Genomic DNA, 18,005 nt, shown 5'->3' on the forward strand with positions numbered 1-18,005 from the left:
CCCGGAGCCAGAGCGCAGTCGGCTGCAGAGGCGCCCGCCGGGAGCCGTCTCTGGGGGGGACGCCGCCGCCGCTTCCCTCCTCCCGGGGCCGCACGCTCCCGGGACAGGGGAGGCGACCGGCGAGGACCTAGGGCCCGCGCGGCGTCCCGAGGCGGGGGGGTGGGGGGAGGGAACCGAGCTTCGGACAGTGCTAGGGGGACTCTGGCGCTGTGGATGCTCCTGGCCTCCTCGCCGCCCCGCGGCCGCGCTCGCCTTCCCCCGCCGGGCGGTCCCGGCCAGCTGTGCTCACGCAGCCCGGCAAACCCCCGCGCGTCCCGCGGGGGCGCTGCGTCTCCCAGCCACACCGACACACCACGGCCCCTCTCCCCTACACCTCCTGGCCGCACCACCGGCCTCTCCGCCCACCCTCCGCTCCCCTCCTCTCCTCGCCTCTCCCCTCCCCTCCCCTCCCCTCCCGGCGAGGGGCGGGAGGGGGCGTGGCAGGGCCGGAGTTTGTGTGGCTGGGACCCGGCTCCCTGCACTCGGAGTCCGCGCGAGGAGCCGGGCCCCGGCCGCTGTCCAGCCGCTCCGCGCCCCTCGCGCCCTGTGCTGCCGCCTCTCTGGGAGACGCTGCCAGTCGCTCGCCATGGATACTCCTAGAGTCCTGCTGTCGGCCGTCTTCCTCATCAGTTTCCTGTGGGATTTGCCCGGTTTCCAGCAGGCTTCCATCTCATCCTCCTCGTCATCCGCGGAGCTGGGCTCCTCCAAGGGAACGAGAAGCCGCAAGGAAGGGAAGATGCCGCGGGCGCCACGAGACAGTACCACGGTCCGGGCGCCCCTGGAGCGCCAAGAGCCACTACCGCGGCCACAGGATGAATCCCGGCGGCGGCTACCGCAGGAGCCCCAAGCGCAGGAGCCTCCTGGCAGGGGCCCGCGCGTGGTGCCCCACGAGTACATGCTGTCAATCTACAGGACTTACTCCATCGCCGAGAAGCTGGGCATTAACGCCAGCTTTTTCCAGTCTTCCAAGTCGGCTAATACGATCACTAGCTTTGTAGACAGGGGACTAGGTAAGTGGCAAAGAAGATGCCCCACTCCTCTCTCCCTGGAGCTCCTCAGCCGCGGCGCTGCTCCTGCTCTGGCAGGAGGTTACATTCGAGAATTCCCTTCCCGCTCTGGACTCCTCGCCCTTTCTTTTCTTAAATTGTTTTTCTCCAGCCCAATAAGTTTCTGAATGCGGCTGCACATTTTATTCCAGTTTGCAATCTTCCCTTCCTCGCTTCCTTCCTCCCCTCCCTTCCTTTCTCTCTTCCTTCCTTCTTTCTCTTGTCTTTTGCAGAAAGCAGCGCGGTGGCCGCTCGTCTGGTGGCTGGTGGAGGAAGCGTGGAGGACGGGAGGTGGCAGGCAAATGACTGGGTCTGGAGAGGGGACGCGGCGGGGACTGACCGCACACTTGCCACGGGGGTCTCGGGTTGTGCGCGGTGCGCGGTACAAGGCCCGAGTTACCGTGGCGGACCGGGGCGGAACCGCGCGGGGCGAGTGACCCTTTGAAAGCCCGGAGTTCCCATCCGCTCGGGGCGTGGGGAGGGGGTGGGAGAAGAGGGGAAGCCGGCAGTTGCAAGTCCCGCGGTCTGAGGAACGAGTCCGCGAACGGCGTCTGGCTATGCCCTGACCCAGCCGCTGCACTGGTTCCCAGCTCCTCCCTGCGCTGGATGTGGGGATCATCAGCCCGGCCGGAGTCCCGCGCCCTGGGGCGCTTTTTGCTCCTGCAGCGCGCTCACCGCAGCTCTGAGGAGGCAACCGAGTAATTTCTGCTAAGGCAGCGGCAGCAACTGGCAGGGCGGGGCAGGGACAGGGGCAGGGCAACTAAGTTTAAGGATTTGTTGGTACTTAATCCATATGGGTGCGTGGATATGCTCATCCACCTTTCCCAGCCAGGCGTCGCCCCTCTCTCTGAGCTTCTCCCAGGGGCCCTGTCCCTGGTCCCCTCTGAGGGCGTGGGTGCGAGCCTCGGTGCCCGCGGAAACTCCTGCACTCGCTCCTTGCCACCCGCCTTGGATCGCGTGGTGAATGCCTTCGAGAGACCCTCGCGCTCCCCTTGGTCCCAGAAACTGAGGAGGGATGCACAGGCAGGAGGAACTCCGTTCCTAAAGAGGGGAGACAATAATGTGGAAGGAGACAGGAAAGGAAGAGAGAAAAAGGAAAGAAAAGGGAAAGGGGAGGAAGGGGACGTGAAGAAAGGAAGGAGGAAATTAAAAAAAAAAAAAATTAAGGCAGCTGTCCACCATCCTGCCCAGACTTAGGTTCTGGGCTTTGACTAGTTCCCCGCCTCCCACTTCCAGGTCAGTGAAAGTGGGGTCGCTGGAAACCCGCGAGCTCCAGGGTTCAGGAGGACAGGGCTGGTCCCTCCCCGCCTGTCTTGAGTACACTCTAGCCCTCGGACCTCTTCGGAGGACGCTAACTGCCCCTAAACTCCGGGCTCTTCCAGGGCTTCAGACCCCAGCCTCCACCACCTTCCTTGCGGGCCAGGGTTCCAGCCCACGCTGTGTCCGCCGCTGCAGCCGAGGTCAGCGAGGTTCATGAGCTGCTGAAAGGTCCGTGCGGCAAATTAACGCCTGCTATTTTATGGTGATTTTAGGACTCCTAAAGTCACCTCTGCAGATACTCATGGCTTCTTCGTAGCGCTGCAGCTGCATCCCCAACCTCCATACAGCCAGCGCAGCTCGACCATCCCTCCCACTCCCCAAGCACAGTCTCTGTCCTGCCTCGGTTGTCTCCCTCCCTCCAAATCCTGTTTACCGTCCCCCTTATAGTCAAAGTCTAGTCTAAGACTACCCTACACATCCCTAGTGGAGGGACTAAGGAAGCTCAGAGAAAACTTCTCAAGAGGCCTTTTCCCAGGGGAGGAAATCCCGGAGGCCCAGGCTGGTGGGCCGTTGGGCGCAAGTTTTCTTTTCCCCCAAAGGAAGTGGCAAGAATCTCCGCCCCTCCCCCCAAGCAAGCACCCCCTAACTCGTAAGCTTCGCCCTGCGAGTTTGGCACGGGACCAAGAGACCCTGCAGGCTGTTGGGAGGTGTCTACGGAAGCCTGAGGTGTGCAGGCAGGAGAGGGAGGTTGGGGGGGGGGGGGGGTTCAGGTCCTGCGCAGACGCGGGCTCGCTTCACCCTTGTCGGCCCTGCAACCTCTCCCTGGGCACCGCGCTGGGCATCCCTGGGCGCCGGAGGTGGGGAAAGGGACTGGCTGCGAGCCCAGGCCCAGGGAGCCTCTGTTCCCGAGCCAAGGTTTCCAGGCTAGCCCGACCAAGAACCAGACGTCGGCTTCAACTCTGGTACGCGGTCCCCAGCCGGAGGAGACACGGAGTGACCACTTGGACCGCAGCTTCGAAGGCACGGTCTCCTCCACGCTCTCAGGTTCCCAGACAACGCGAAGGGCAGTTAGTTGACTGGGAAGGCTGCGCGGCTCGCCGCACGCCGCTCGGGGGTGAAGGAGTGCGGAGCCCAGAGCAGGAGGGAGCGCGCAGAGGAGGGGGTTGTGTTGCGGGCTACAGCGCCAGCTTGATAAAGGGAAAGCCTCACTTTCCCTCTCACTGATTTTGATTTGATGTGTCACCGGCGGTGACCTCGGGCTGGACCTTCCGGGGCTTGCTTAGCATCGGGCCCCTGATTGGAGTGTTTCAACTCAGCGATCTAATTGAGGGTTCATGTCATAACACATCAAACGGTGTCTAGTCTCCCGTGATGGAAGGGACCCGCCAGCCGCGCATCCCCGGCTCCTGGCGAGGACTTCCGCCCCTCTCACGTGGGGACTCTGAACCGCGCCAAACCCGCCTACGTCCCCTCCCCCACCCAGTGGATGGCGGGGCAAGGAGGAAAGAGCAGAGGCCAGCCGAGAGCTGGGCCAGCCGCGCTAACTTGGCGCCTTGCCTCGGGGATGTTTAAATCGCCATCCAGGGCGGCAGGCTTGACTTGGCGGAGCAGGGGACCCTCAAGGGGGAGGAGCAAAGAAAATGGAAGGAATCCTGAAGCCGGTTCAGGAGGCATGAACTCCGTACTCACGTACAGTATTTGTAAAAAGCCTTCCTCACCCGGGAGCCCCGGAACCTCAAAAGTTGCCCCTCAGGCTTGCGATTAAGAGTGGGCGGGCAGGGCTAAAAATCAATCGGAAGTGAATGAACAGCGCTTTGGGTCCATAAAGATAGCACGTCCTCTATAACCTCACCCTTGCCACCTTCTCCCCGCCTGACACCTCCCCCCGCCCCCGCCAACACACTGCCATTGGGGAGACTTTAATGCAAGTTTTATTTTTTAAATGTCCCTCCTTTCGATTTGCTCTTCAAACATCCAGGGGTGATACTAACCAACATATATTGAGCATTTACTGCATACCAAGTACTGTGCTAAAATCTGTTACCTGAATTATTTCATTTAATTCTAACAACCACCCCTGGGGAAAGCACTGTTTTACAGGTGAATTAAGGAAGACAAAGAGGTTAATAAGCAAGTTGCTGAAAGTCACACAGAGGGGCAAAGCACATATCCAGTTCTAGATCTTGCATGCTTAACTATGGCACTACACCGGTAGGGTAAAGGGCGAGGAAGCAGAAGTTTGAAAAAGGAGGGGGAGGGCAGATTTCCCACCCGGTCTAATATTCTTCTATATTTTCTTAAGACCCAGTTTGGAGTTGGAGCGGAACTTCGGATTGGAGGGTCGGAATCCATGTTGCGCTTTGCTTCCTCTTTGTGCTCTCTGTGAAGGCACATGCTATCCCGATCTTTAAATATTCCTCCATATTGTGCTTTTCAAAGGATTTTGAATCCATAGAGATAGAAAGTATGTGCAGGTGTGTGTGGGTGCAGTTATAAGATCAGAATAGATCAGGTTGGATATAGAGAAATTACAGTTAGCACATCAAAAGGCCACTAGTACTGGAGCCCTAAGTCCCCAACTCTGGGGCCTGGGAAAGGCAGACAATTGGAACTTCTGTGAATTCAACGTGGCTGAGAGAAAGAGGGGGAGAGAAAGAGAGAAATAAACCTCCGACTCTCCCTGTCCGGAGTGAGAAGTGATACATAATTCCAACAAGGGGTGGAGGGAACCTCCCCCTTGGTTTTGGAAGAAACCAAAATGAGTCTAAGAATACTGCTCTGAGTTCAGTTTTCAGATGATTTGGAAATAATAAGACTCCTAATTTTTTTTTCTCTGTTTACTGTTGTTGTTAGAATAGCCTATTCAGAAAGGAGGCAGTAGGGAAGAGATAAAAACCAAACACGAGATGAGAACATCCTTGAGGAACTTGACACCCTAGAAATGAATCACTGGAAAGTTTGCCATGGCTGATTGTTGGCTTCTTGGTTTACCTTCTGGGTCGTGGTTATCTGGGAGCAGGGCAGGACAGTTGGGCTAGCCCGTGCTGTGGGGAGGATATTCTAAGAGCTGCAGAGTCGCCTCGCGATTGAAGTTCGTTTGGAAAAGCATGTTTATGCAAAAGAGCGAGTTTCTGGGTGGACCTGGGCCGCAGAGTGGCGTAATCTACGCAGCAGTGCTTTTGCCCCGACCCTGTTGTCGTTGGCAAACGGAAAATGAAATATAAGCAGGGAAGTATTTTAATGGGGACGGAGGGAATTCACAACTGTTAATTATTTGGTGACCTTGTATTCGATTTGTTTGAGTCCCTTATAAAAACACTAATGCAGACCAGACGGCCAAGTGAGGAAGCCGGCAGAAGGTTCCAATCTAGGCTTTATTTCCCCGGAAAGAAGGAACAGCCTTGGAAAAGGATTGCTGAGCATTCAAGTGTGCGTGTGAGAGCGCGCCCGCGTGCGCGCCGGCGTGGGGTTTGCAGTGCTGTCCCGGTTCATGATCTTCCATCGGGCGGGTAGACTGGAAGGTCCTGGAAAAAGGCCTGGGGCGAGGGAAGGAAACCTTAAGGAAGAATTTTGTTCTTCTCTTCGGGTTGGAATGATTAAAACATTTTAAAGGCCACAAACCAGAAACGCCTTAGCCATTGTCTTGTTCAATATCGGTTACTGTCACCCCCATCCCTAAGGCCTTAAGGGTTGCTTACAAGACTCGTACCATGGCCACCTTAGCAAGTGAGCTAAGAACACCGAGTGCGTTCTGCAGCGAGAGTGCAAGCGGGGCCAGAATTCAGGGCGAGCTTCCTCTGCAGGGGAGGCTAATTTGAAAAGGACTCTGAACATTTTCCCCAGCGCGGGAGACACTTGGGCTCAGGGAGTTTGCGCTGTAGAGTTGCTGGTGGGGGAGGGGATCGAAAAACGCGCTCAAACATCCTTGTCTTTTCACCAAATTAAAAAAAAAAAAAAAAAGTCACCTAAGCCGCAGCCCACGACAGGCCTTGAGAATCCCTTCTTCCGCAAACTGAATGAAGACATGAAACCTTCCCCCACCCCGCCCCCAAGACCTGCGAGTTTGCGCGCCGCGGGAACCCGCGGGGATCTCCGGCATTGCACAGGAGGAGGTCCGAACGCAACTGGTTTTTTGCCCACTCGGAGTTCTCCGGATTCCGCCGCACACCTCCTAGAAATGGGGCAGCGTGTGGGGGAGGTGAAAAGAAGGGGACGCAGAGGTGGGAGACAGATGATATGATAGAGACAGGACAGAACGAAAACTGTCTCCTGGCACTACTGCTGCGTGCAGTAAACGGCGCAGAGCACTCCAACAATGATCCCTGGGGGCTTTTAAGTAAAGTGAGGGGCATTAGTTCAATAAATCGTCGGGTATGGACTAACCCTGGACAAACGATGCTCTCTGGACCTGGGGACCGTATCCCAGCCGAGGCCGCGAGGTGCGGTCAGCGGGAATGTGGATCCTCCGCGTCCTTTCGTTGCTTGGCACCAACCGCCTCCCTGCCTGCCCCTTCCCCCTCTCCCCCCGCCCCTCTTAAAGCCCAGGCTGTTTATTTTTAAGCTCAATGGCGGTTAAGTGGTGTCTTCTGTTTACAGGAATTAAATAGGTCCTCGTCGGCCTAATGCGTTCCAGGGTTGCTGTTCTCCGCCTTCCAGGACAGTCCATTAGCGCTGCTGGGGGCGGAGGGGTGGGTGCGCGTGGCGTGAGCCGCTGCAGGCGCTGGGAGGGACTGGCCAGGAGCCGCTGGCCGAGTTGGCCCGCTTTCCAGAAGATGCGCGCGCCGCGCCGCCAGTGGCCCGGGTGTCTGGGGGCGGGGTACGGCTTAGGGACGCGGTGGTGGGCGTGATGGAGGGGAGAAGGGCGGGCTTCTGGCCCAGTCTGAAGCGGCTTTAGCTTACCGAGCCCAGCAGAAAGTGGGGGCAGCGCGGAGAGGTTTGGGATCCCCGTGGTTCACACGGTCCCCTGCCCTCCCGAAAGAACGCAGGAGCCAAAGAAAATCCGTGCGCCTGCTTTGCAAATCGGACTTCCAGGCCCTCATCCCACTTCCCAGCCGAGTCTTGGTCCCACGCCCCGTGGGAGGGAAACTGAATGATGTTAGACGACGGTCCACAGCTGCCACCGCGAATCTCATTTTGCTGCGACGTTAGTCAGAAGTCAGCTCAAGGTGAGCGCAGCGGCGCGGAGTTTCCACTATCCCTTCTTCAGAAGCCGCGCCCGGCCCAACACTTTAAAGAACCCACCATTGAAGTTTCTCTGGCGCAGGACCCCTGGGCACTGAGGTCCTTTCCTATCCATACATCGCGCCAATTTGAACCCCCTCTCCGCACCTGCAACCTGAGAACTGGTCGGGGAGGAGAAACCAAATAAAATGGGAACATTTTCTTCTACTTTTGATCTCGAAGCTCTCTAGTCAGAAGGCCCCATCCTGTTCCAACCCTGAAGGCTGCTTCGAGGCATCATTTCCTCCTTTCCTCCGACCCTGGGCCTGTGTGGCTCCAGTGGGCTCCCAGTGACCCTACTGGTGAGCAGTGCAGCAAGAGCGGCACTGGCACGTCACCCCATCCGGGCCCTGCACGCACAGCTCCCAGGTTAAGGCTGTGACCTTCAGAGGACATGGGCCCGCTGCGGAAATGTGGGGAGAGAGGGGTGCAGCATTTGGCCATGGTACCATTCCATTTGGATTTCACTTGCAGTGGTGTCAAATTAAGATTCTGGATGCCCAGGGGTAAGACTTCAGTGAAAAGAGACCCCCGTGAAGAGTTCTTGATCTCGGCCTCCAATCACTGGTTCTTGAACCCCCCTCTAAGAACGCGCGGCCACCAGCATTCGCACTAAGATCTTGGTCACCACTTTCAAATGAATCCATTTCATCTTAGAGAAACGAAAGAATCTCCTTGAAGCACCTTGGGAGTCCTTCTGCGGGTGCACAGTGTTCAGGAGAGAGGGCTGGCCTTCAGCTCCTGCCAGAACTGGTCCTTACTGCCGTGGAAGGCTGTGCTGAGGCTCCGAGGCCATGGGAAGCTCACCTTTCACTCCGGTGGCATCTGGGGTTTTCCTTCCTTCCCCTGCCACTCTCCCTCATTTGCCTCTGGCTGGGCTGGAGCTTGGTGCAAGAACACTGGGACTTCTGTGTGGAATCCAGGCGGGCCACCAAACCTGCTTAATCATGTGGGGTTCACAAGGCCCAGGCTCTTTGCAAGGAGGACAGTGTGGTCTGCCAGGCTTGGGAGAGAAACTAGAAAAGCCTCTCCAGGTTCTGTGGAGGACCCGCCTTGGGGCTCTCTGTGTTTTGAAAGGAGGAAGGAAGCTGAGAAACGCAGGGCATGCTATTGGAGAAAACACTGGGGAAGCCAAGAGATCCAGAGAGAAGTTGGGTGGGTGAGTGTGTGGTGAGAAGACACACACAAACACCTACGGACTGACTGGGCCTTTTCAGGAGACTTGCTATGCATGGGGCCTTGTGCTCAGCCTAAGGGGCCATTCATTCCTCCTTCCCTCAGTCCTCACCTCTCATTGTGGAGCCCTTTTGGGGCGGGAGGTGGGGAGGCACCATCTGTCCACAGAGCCAATCTGGGGTGGAGATGAGGGTGACATTCTGGGCTAAGCGCTGGCCCTGAGCCCACAGAGGAGGGAAACTGCAGGGAAGGACCTGTCCTTAATAAGGTTCTGGCTGGATCTTGCTTGTTCACCTGGAAGTTGTGAGAGAGATCTCAGTAGTGGATGATGTAATGACATAAGGCACTGAGAAGGATCAGTTTGATGGCGGTGAGGACACAACCCCTATGGGCCTTGCCCTTCACTGACCCTCAGGTGAATAGGAACTGGAGGTCCTCGTTTCTCTCTTTACCCCTCTGCCCAGCACCTTTCCTTCATTCACTTCTGGAAATCCTGCAGAAATAAGTGGGTTGCCTGTCCTCAAAGTAGGCCAAGAGGAGTACAGGTGCGTCTTCTGCCTACCTGGATATAGGTAGTTATGCTGATAGTGACTGCATTTATTGGGTGCTTCTGTGTGTCATGTCCAACCAGCCCTGGGTGCCTTGACTCTGACCTTTCCAATGACTCAGCAAAGTGAGGGATGGCTCTCCTATTCTACAAAGGAGGCTGGAAGAGATTATGTGACCTTGAGTATCCAAGGTCCCAGCCAATACGTCACAGGTCAGGATTCAAATCTATGTCCCTTAGACTCTAGATTCCTGTGCTAATTCCACGTTGTCAGTAGTAACCAATATTTGCACACGTCTTCAGATAAATGTCTTTCCTACTCTTTCTCTCATTTGCTGCTTCTCCTTCAGTGACTCTGTGAGCTGGCTGGCGTTATCTTCATTTTGTAAATGAGAGAATTGTTTCCCTGTAAGTTCTCTTTCAAAAGTCCAATTGTCAACATCCCCTCAGTTCTGCTGTTTAGGAAGTGATTTTCTTTAGGGGACCAGAGATTGATGCCTTTCCCCCAAGCATGGGTTGCCTGAAAGAGCAGGAACCTTCTCAGGGTTTCTACCAAACACAGTTCAAGGCCAGGATGTCCAGGGTGGTGGCACAGATATTGGAGTGGACTGTCATGTCTACCTCTTAGTATCTTGGGCAAATTACTATTCAGCAATCTGTATTTTAGGCTTTCTGGTCTGTAAAATGAGCATAGTAGTGATATCTTTTTCTTTTCCACAGTTTTGAGGCTTAAATGAGTTAATGAGAACTCAGCTCATGCACAGCAGCTGGTAATTGCTACACCAGTGTTTGCTATTATGATTTTTATTCTGGATGGTCAAGCAAGAGCACCCTGTAGAGGCTGAGTTGTGTAGACTGCCTCCTGAATCTGCCCCTCAGTGAGGATGCTTAGCGAGCTCAGCAGCTGGCACCAGATATCGACAGAGGCAGGACTCAGGACAAGAATACAGGCGGAAAAAATACAGGGGGATGGTCATGTTATTTCTGTGGCCCAGGAGAGGGTAATCGTTGGAGCACAGATTGCTCTTAGGCTTTCACACCCCAAGGGAGAGGGCTGATGGTTCCTTTTTACTCATCCTGTACATCCGACTTTATTTCCAACCTGTAGACTTTCCCACCTCAAGGTAGTGCTGAAGCTGGGTGACATAGGGAATAAGCGACTCCAAATTTAGCTATGAAATCCCTGCGTGGAGGTCTTCTTCCTTCTAGTAAAGGAAGAAAAAAGAAGATCCTGCGAGAACCCAGATGGCCAGAAGTTGATGGCATTGGTGATGTACGTGTGTCGTGTGTCCTCCCTCCCTCAGCACCATCGCCCAATCAGAGCCATGGGAGAGGGTGTGGCCGCGGGTCGGAGGGCAAAGGAACTAAGACCTTCAGATCCTGCCCTTCAGTAGCTGCAAGACATTGGGCGAGTGAAGATACCTCGCAGGACCCCAGTTTCCTCATCTATAAATGAGTCTAACTCTAGAACGGGCCTCACACCCCGCGGTGAGGATTCGGGGACAGAGCCCATCGAAGCCCGGAGCACGTGCCTACCGCAAAGACGCGTCCCAGAAGCTTGCGTGCTGCTGTTGGCTCAAAAATGACGCGGGTTGGGGGGAAAGGCTTAACTGCGAAGACGTCCGGGAGTTTTCTATGTAAAGACGGGTGCCGATCCCGCCCCTCCCATCCCTCTATCTGTGGAAGCGGGCGTGGGAAAGCCCATTATCATATTGGCTCTCTGAGCCACTGCCTTGTCGCAGGATCTGTGTCTTCGGAGGACGTGGGGCAAGACGCGTGGAGAGGTGGCGGGCGGGTGCGGGTGCAGGCCTGCCAGACGCTTGGCCAGTGGCCGTCCAGGGTCACCGAGAATTAAAAGGATGGGAGCCTGACACGCACAGGGGAGCTCTCTGAGAGACCTGGAGCCCCGGGGGAACCCTCAAGGCGAGGATTCTCAAGAGGGACCTCAAGCTGCCTGCATATCTCAGAGATGTCTTGGAAAAAAAGGCAGTGCAAGACCTTCTCGCCCCAAACCAAATGAAGTTGAGGGTTTTCGAAAACCCTGGAGGGGTGGCCCCAGCAGGGATAGCCCTGGGGGACCCTGGAGGCACATTTGCAGCCGCTGAATGTCCCTCGATAAGGCTGTCCTCCTGGGACTCAGGTTCTCTGGTGTCTGGTCTTTGGTGCCATGAGCATCCTTTTCCTTTCCTGTCTGGGTTTGTTTCTTAGCTCCCTCCAGTCAAGCACTGTAGCTCCAACCTGCGCTGATGACTCTACCTTCCTAGGCCAGTTTTCTCATTTAAATGGGTGTTACAGTCCCTGCCTTGGAAGTGACTCCTTCTTTTTCTCCTGTCCTCATTGGCTTCTTTTTAAAATTGTTTATCAAATTCCATACGAGGTGTGCATATTTGAGGTGTCCTCACCTCAACCTTTTGCCAACTTACTCTTACTTCAAAAAAGGCTGACCTATTTATGAAGACTTTTCTTCAAATATGCAGATGGTTTGCTTCTTCCTTCTCCATCTCTCCTCCCCCTCCTTCCTGCATCCACCTACCTGGGAAAATTGATAAGGGCAAATCCAGCCATTGTAACTTGAAAGGTTTGTACCTCCCTCTACTACTCTACAAGCCCTGAGGTAACTGGGTTTGAGCCAAGTGGTAACAAACCGGGTTCATGCAAATTAAGACCAAAATAAAAATTCTCCCCCCGATTTATTACTGACTGATTTCAATATAAAGGCCTAAAGCTTAGGATTCATTTCCAAGATGTAAATAAAATGCCACAGACCCAATGAAAGGTGCATGTTTCTAGGGAGGAGGATGGGAGAGAGGGTCATCTGATGATATCAGACCTCATTTATACCGGACTTAATGGGAGAGGAGACCTGTGGAAGAGAATGTGAAGGGCTGGTTTCCTACCTACAGGTGGTCTTGGTGGCAGAGCCAGGCTTTTTGATGCCAGGTCATCAGGCAGAGTGTCTTCAGGGTCACAGGGGATGGTGGTGTTTGCACTCCCCAGGTCGGATGCCTCCTCTGGGCTATTTCTGTGATGCATGGCTCCAGAGCAGGTCCAGACAGGTGGGGAATGTGGTCTGTAGGAGGGCCACGCAGAGTAGCCACTTTCTTGGACCCTCTGTTAAGGGATTAGGGATTAGAGTTCGCAGAGACCTAGTGGGAGTACACGTGGCTGAAAGAGTAAAAAAAAAAAAAAAAAGTGGGGGTGACTGTGGAGGGGGGACAAAAAGGAGCTGGGAGAAATAGTGACTTGGTTCTGGTGAGTACCGCCTTAGACCCTGCCCTGGGTCCTGTGTTTTGGTGGACACTGTTTTGCCCCAGCTCCAATGGTGCCCTAGCCAAGGGGACAAGCTCATCTGGGATTAGTGGTTATTACAGTGGGATCCCAGACCAGCAAATCAGCATTACCTGGGAACTAAGACAAATGCAAATTCTGGGCTCCTACAAACCCCTGGGTCCTGAGAGAATTTCTGTTTCTAACAAATGTGATGCTGTATGATGTCACATTGATCTTGCAGATTTAGGGATCTTTAGGTTCAGTGGCCTTGAGAGCTACTACTCTACTGTGGTGCCCCAACCATAGAGCCCTTCCCCAAATAGTCCCCTTCCAGGGCCCGGCCAGCTGCTTCATTGGGTCTGTCCTCCTAAGAGTGTATCTACACCACTGATACACACCTGGGAAGCCTGGACCTGTGGTCGAAGTTGTCCACAGTCATGTGGGCGCTGCTAAGTGGTGGGTTGGAGCTGGTATGGAAAGAGAAGGGAGCAGGTTACTGACTGAAGTTCCCATTTGCATCCTTTCCTTGAGCCTTGGGCTGGCTGGTCTTGCTAGAAAGATCATCAGAAATCCCAAGGCTGCAGAATCAGTAGAGCCCTCTTTCTACAGAGGCTTTCCTCTGTTTTGACCATTCTTGGGGACCAGAGAAATGTGACTCAGCTGTAGAGACTAACCATGACTAGCCCACACTTTTTTTTTTTTTAAGAGTAAAAACCAAAGAAGGCGGATTGCTCCATGTTTCATGAGGGAGAAATAAATAGATGACCCATTACTCCTTCTTATGCTCTCCAGCCCGTGACAAACTATCTCAAGAGTTATGTAAGCAGAGATGGAAATGATTTCCTTATGGCATCCATGTTTGATTCCCAGCAAGCTCTGTAAATACAGTTTGGACTGTATCCCCCATCCCTCATCCCCCAGCCATTGCTGGTTGCTTTTAAACTCTAGTACCCGCACTCTATTGGAGAGGCAATGGGGCTAAATGCTCCAACTCTGGAATTAAATAGACTTAAGTTTGGATCTCAACTTTTTTCACTTACTAGCAGCCAGCCTTCGGTAATTAACTTCATTTCTCCAAACCTCCATTTTCCCACCTGCAAAATGGGAACTACCTTACAGAACTGGTCTGTGCTTGTGGATAAAGTAAGGGTGAAAACTGTCAGCCCTCCCAATACTTAGCTGGTGCAGCAAATGCCTTCAGTCCCTCTCATTACATCCTTAGTTTGGGGAGCGAGAAATATGAGAGGCAAGAAAGTGAAGCCTAAGGCAATAGGTTCAGAGAGCTGGGTGGTGGCTGAAGGTTGTCAGACGAAGGTTTCTTTAAAGGAGGAGAAGAAAGTGTGCTGAGTTCCCACTGATTTTAATGTGACCCTGGTCGGTTTGAAGGTCTTGGCTTCCATAAATCAACCGCCTCCAGCAGCTTTTCCCTCTTCACCTCTCTAACCCTTCCCACAGCTCGATCTCAGGTTGGGACATGTGCCTTCGAGGGAGGTAGCCAGCGCCGCAGTCAGCCCAGAGAGGGGACTGGGTGTGGCTGAGGCTCCAGGTCCAGTGCCCTGGGGCTACATCTGAACAGGCAGTGAGGGTTGGACTCAGGACCCAGTGACACTTTTACCATTGAAATCGAACCAAACTTTACTAGCTTCTGGGGAAAGCTGGGGGCTTTGGGGATTTTTGTATTTGCTGGGTTGTAAATATTTTATGAGAAGGCAGCCCAGGAAAATCTGGTTAGCTTTCCGCCTTGCACATTGAAGTGGGGCTGGTTTCATGCACAAATGCGTCAAAAAAGAAGTCAAGTTTTGCCTTGGTCCCAAAGAATTCATCTTGGGTTTTAAAAGCCCATTATTCCCTGCACCCCCCCAATTATGTTCCCTAATTTTTTTTTCTTATTTGTAACCCAAAATTTAATCTTCAAGATGAGCTGCAAAGCAAGATTTCAAGTTGGGTGGGTGGGTGGAGGGGAGAATGTCACTGTGTGTGTGTTTGAGGTTTTCTGCTAACTGATGTATTTCTCATTGATTGCAGGATCTTCTCAATGGATAGATGCCTGGGGTGTGTGTGTGTGTTTATTCATTTGCCACCCCTCCCCCCCCTTCTGAAAGCTTTGTTGCTCTTTTGTTTGTGGTTAAAATGGTGAATTTGAAAAAGCAAGGAATCAAGCAATCCCACAGAAGACCCTCATTCTGTCAGCTTTGTGCTGGGCCTAAATACTTCAGCAAAAGTGTCTAGTGGGCAGCAACGTTCCCCCAGTCTATACTAGGGCTGCATCTTCAGTCATCTTGGAGCTTAAAAACAAAAACAAACCCCAAAATGAACAAACAAAAAACTAGCAAAAACCCAGTACCCAGGCTCTGTTCAGAGACCTTGTTTCCGTTGGTTAGAGCAAGCCCTGGCACTGGTAATTTTTCAAGTCTCTGGATGATTACAAGGGACACCCAGAGTGAGAATAACAACTCTGGAAGTTTCCAGCTTACTGACCAGCATGTACTCGAGGTCAGGCACAGCTGTACCGGCTGCAGTAGGATGGACAGGACCGGGCAGGGTCCTAGCTCCTATGGGCCATTGGGGCAGGGTGTTGCTGGGAAAGACAGACCACTAAGGAGACAAATATAAACGAGGTCATGGTAGATAGTGCTAAGTGCCCGTAAGATAATAAACCCGGGTCCTGTGATAGTGACCGAGGGAGGCTACTTTAGATCAGGGTGGTCGATGATGGCCTCTGGGAGGAGATGACATTTGAACTGAGACGTGAATGATGAGAACGAGCCAGCCAGCCAAAACGAGGGCTAGGGGGAGCGCGGCCCAGGCACACGACCACAAAGGGCACATTAGTGGTTACGCAGGCTCCTGGGGGAAAACCCGGGAGGCTGCCGGCGCGGCCGCCTCTCCCGCAGCCACCAGCCACCGACTTCCGCCCTCGGAGTCCCGGGCTGACGGGGAGGGCGGGAGTGGTGGTGGTGGGGAGGGCCCTATCCTGGTGCTCCCCCTCTCCTAGCTGCGCACCGGCGGGGCGGGGAGCCGGGGTGGTCAGGCCCCCGGCTGGCCGAGCTGGACTCCCAGCCGGCCTGCCCCGCTCCCCGCCCTTTTCCTCCCGGGGGCGGCCGCAGAGCACCGGGCTGATCTCCCCCTTAAGTGAAACTGACTGTAATTATTTTTTATCTCGCAGACGATCTCTCGCACACTCCTCTCCGGAGACAGAAGTATTTGTTTGATGTGTCCACCCTCTCAGACAAAGAAGAGCTGGTGGGCGCGGAGCTGCGGCTCTTTCGCCAGGCGTCCGCAGCGCCCTGGGGGCCACCGGCAGGGCCGCTCCACGTGCAGCTCTTCCCCTGCTTGTCGCCCCTGCTGCTGGACGCGCGGACCCTGGACCCGCAGGGGGCGCCCCGGGCCGGCTGGGAAGTCTTCGACGTGTGGCAGGGCCTGCGCCAGCAGCCCTGGAGGCAGCTGTGCTTGGAGCTGCGGGCCGAGTGGGGCGAGCCGGGAGCCGGGGAGGCCGAGGCACGAGCGCCGGCGCCCCAGCAGCCGCAGCCCCCGGACCTGCGGAGTCTGGGCTTCGGCCGGAGGGTGCGGCCCCCCCAGGAGCGCGCCCTGCTCGTGGTGTTCACCAGATCCCAGCGCAAGAACCTGTTCGCCGAGATGCGCGAACAGCTGGGCTCGGCCGAGGTCGCGGGCCCAGGTGCCGCTGGCGCCGAGGGGTCTTGGCCGCCGCCGTCGGGCGCCCCGGACGCCGGGCCTTGGCTGCCCTCGCCCGGTCGCCGGCGGCGGCGCACGACCTTCGCCAGCCGCCACGGTAAGCGGCACGGCAAGAAGTCGAGGCTGCGCTGCAGCAAGAAGGCCCTGCACGTGAACTTCAAGGAGCTGGGCTGGGACGACTGGATTATCGCGCCCCTGGAGTACGAGGCCTACCACTGCGAAGGCGTGTGCGACTTCCCGCTGCGCTCGCACCTGGAGCCCACCAACCACGCCATCATCCAGACGTTGATGAACTCCATGGATCCTGGCTCCACCCCGCCCAGCTGCTGTGTGCCCACCAAACTGACTCCCATCAGCATCCTGTACATCGACGCGGGCAATAACGTAGTCTACAAGCAGTACGAGGACATGGTGGTGGAGTCCTGCGGCTGCAGGTAGCGGCGCCTTCCCCGCCGCCCTGACTGCAGAGAGGTGGAGGAGGAGCTGGCCTCGGAGGAGGCCCGGGGTCGGGGAGCAGCCTGGATATGGCAGCCGGGTGGGAGAGGAGGGAGCTCAGCCTTCCCGGAACCTTCCACCTGCCAGCCCAGAGGGAGATACTGATTTTCACACCTTGCCTGGCCACCCCGGAAAAACAAGCCAAGGAGGATTTATTTAGTTTCCCCCCCCCCCCTTTATTATCGTGGCTTTGGATTTCCGTGTGTGCCTCACAGGTTTTGATAGGAGGTGGGGGGGCGGGGAGACTCTCAACAGCTCCATGGATTGAAAAATTTATAGTTTAAGAGGAGAAACAGTGTGGGAGGAAGAATCACCTTTGACCACATCTTGGTTTGATTGTTTTCTACCCATGTAAAGAAGGTGGTTGTTTTTTTGTTTTTGTTTTTGTTTTTGTTTTTTCCTGGCCATGTCATAGCCTGTGCCTTGTGACCTCCCAAGCAGAGAGTGTTCAAATAGAGGAACTAGCAGCGAGAATAGGAAAGCCAGGAAGGGCCCTGCCTTTAGAAGAACTTGCTCCTGTACGGACTGGGCCCTGGCCTCTCCCAGTACAGAGAGCTGGCAACCGGCATCTCACTGTTGGGGGCTCAGGTCACTGCCTTTACTGTTGCTTTTTCTGGTAGGGGAAAGGGGAACTGGTATGGATGGAATGACAAGAATGAGTCCAAATGGAACCCCCCCAAAGGATAATGAGAAACCACAAGGTCTGCCTCTGAGGGGGCCTGACACTGAGGTGTATGAACCAGGATAGAGGTAACCCAGGAAAACCCCTTCTGCGGTGTCTGTTTCTAATTGATTTTTCTGAGCAGAGTTTGCCAAAATTCAGACATCCCCTTTTAAGGGGAAGGTGATTTTCCAGTTAAACAAAAAGCAAGTAGGGGTGGGAAGGTGAGATAAGAGGTGCAGAGAAGGGGAAATGAGCCCAGAAGCAGAGGATGAAGTCAGGAGGGAAGGTGGTGGCCCCCTTGGAAGGATGGGGAGATGGGGCCAGTCCAGAAGCAGGCAAGGGAAGGATGAAAGGGGACTCTGGTCCCTGTGCCCAGAGATTTCTTTCACATCTATGTTCCCTCCCCTCTCTCTAACATTCCTGAAAGATTACCAACCAGCAATAGCCCAGGGCTCCCCCCAAAAGAATTGTTTCAGATTGTAATTACCAGTTAGGCAATGTTTTTAAAACTTAGTAATGAGAAACTGTGAAAAGAGCAAAGTGTTACATTGAGCTCTGGGTGGGAGATGGGGAAGGGACAGTGAGGAGGGAGGCA

General features: G+C 54.8%; 1 protein-coding gene across 1 annotated transcript; it reads left to right on the forward strand.

Moving 5' to 3' along the window:
- Nucleotides 1–486: 486 nt before the first annotated feature.
- On the forward strand, nt 487–16,701 carry GDF6 (growth differentiation factor 6). The gene is made up of 2 exons (XM_032858658.1): nt 487–1,049; nt 15,725–16,701. The coding sequence occupies exons 1-2, from the start codon at nt 626–628 to the stop codon at nt 16,687–16,689; spliced, it is 1,389 nt and encodes a 462-aa protein (XP_032714549.1). The 5' UTR covers nt 487–625; the 3' UTR covers nt 16,690–16,701.
- Nucleotides 16,702–18,005: the final 1,304 nt, after the last annotated feature.

This window comes from Lontra canadensis, unplaced genomic scaffold, assembly GCF_010015895.1.
Source record: "Lontra canadensis isolate GAN:19392208 unplaced genomic scaffold, GSC_riverotter_1.0 scaffold15, whole genome shotgun sequence".
NCBI lineage: Eukaryota > Metazoa > Chordata > Mammalia > Carnivora > Mustelidae > Lontra > Lontra canadensis.

Coding starts and splice junctions, on each gene's coding strand:
- GDF6 (XM_032858658.1), top strand. CDS start 626: ATGGATACTCCTAGAGTCCTGCTGTCGGCCGTCTTCCTCATCAGTTTC. Junction 1,050..15,724: donor CTTTGTAGACAGGGGACTAG/GTAAGTGGCAAA, acceptor TTTATCTCGCAG/ACGATCTCTCGCACACTCCT.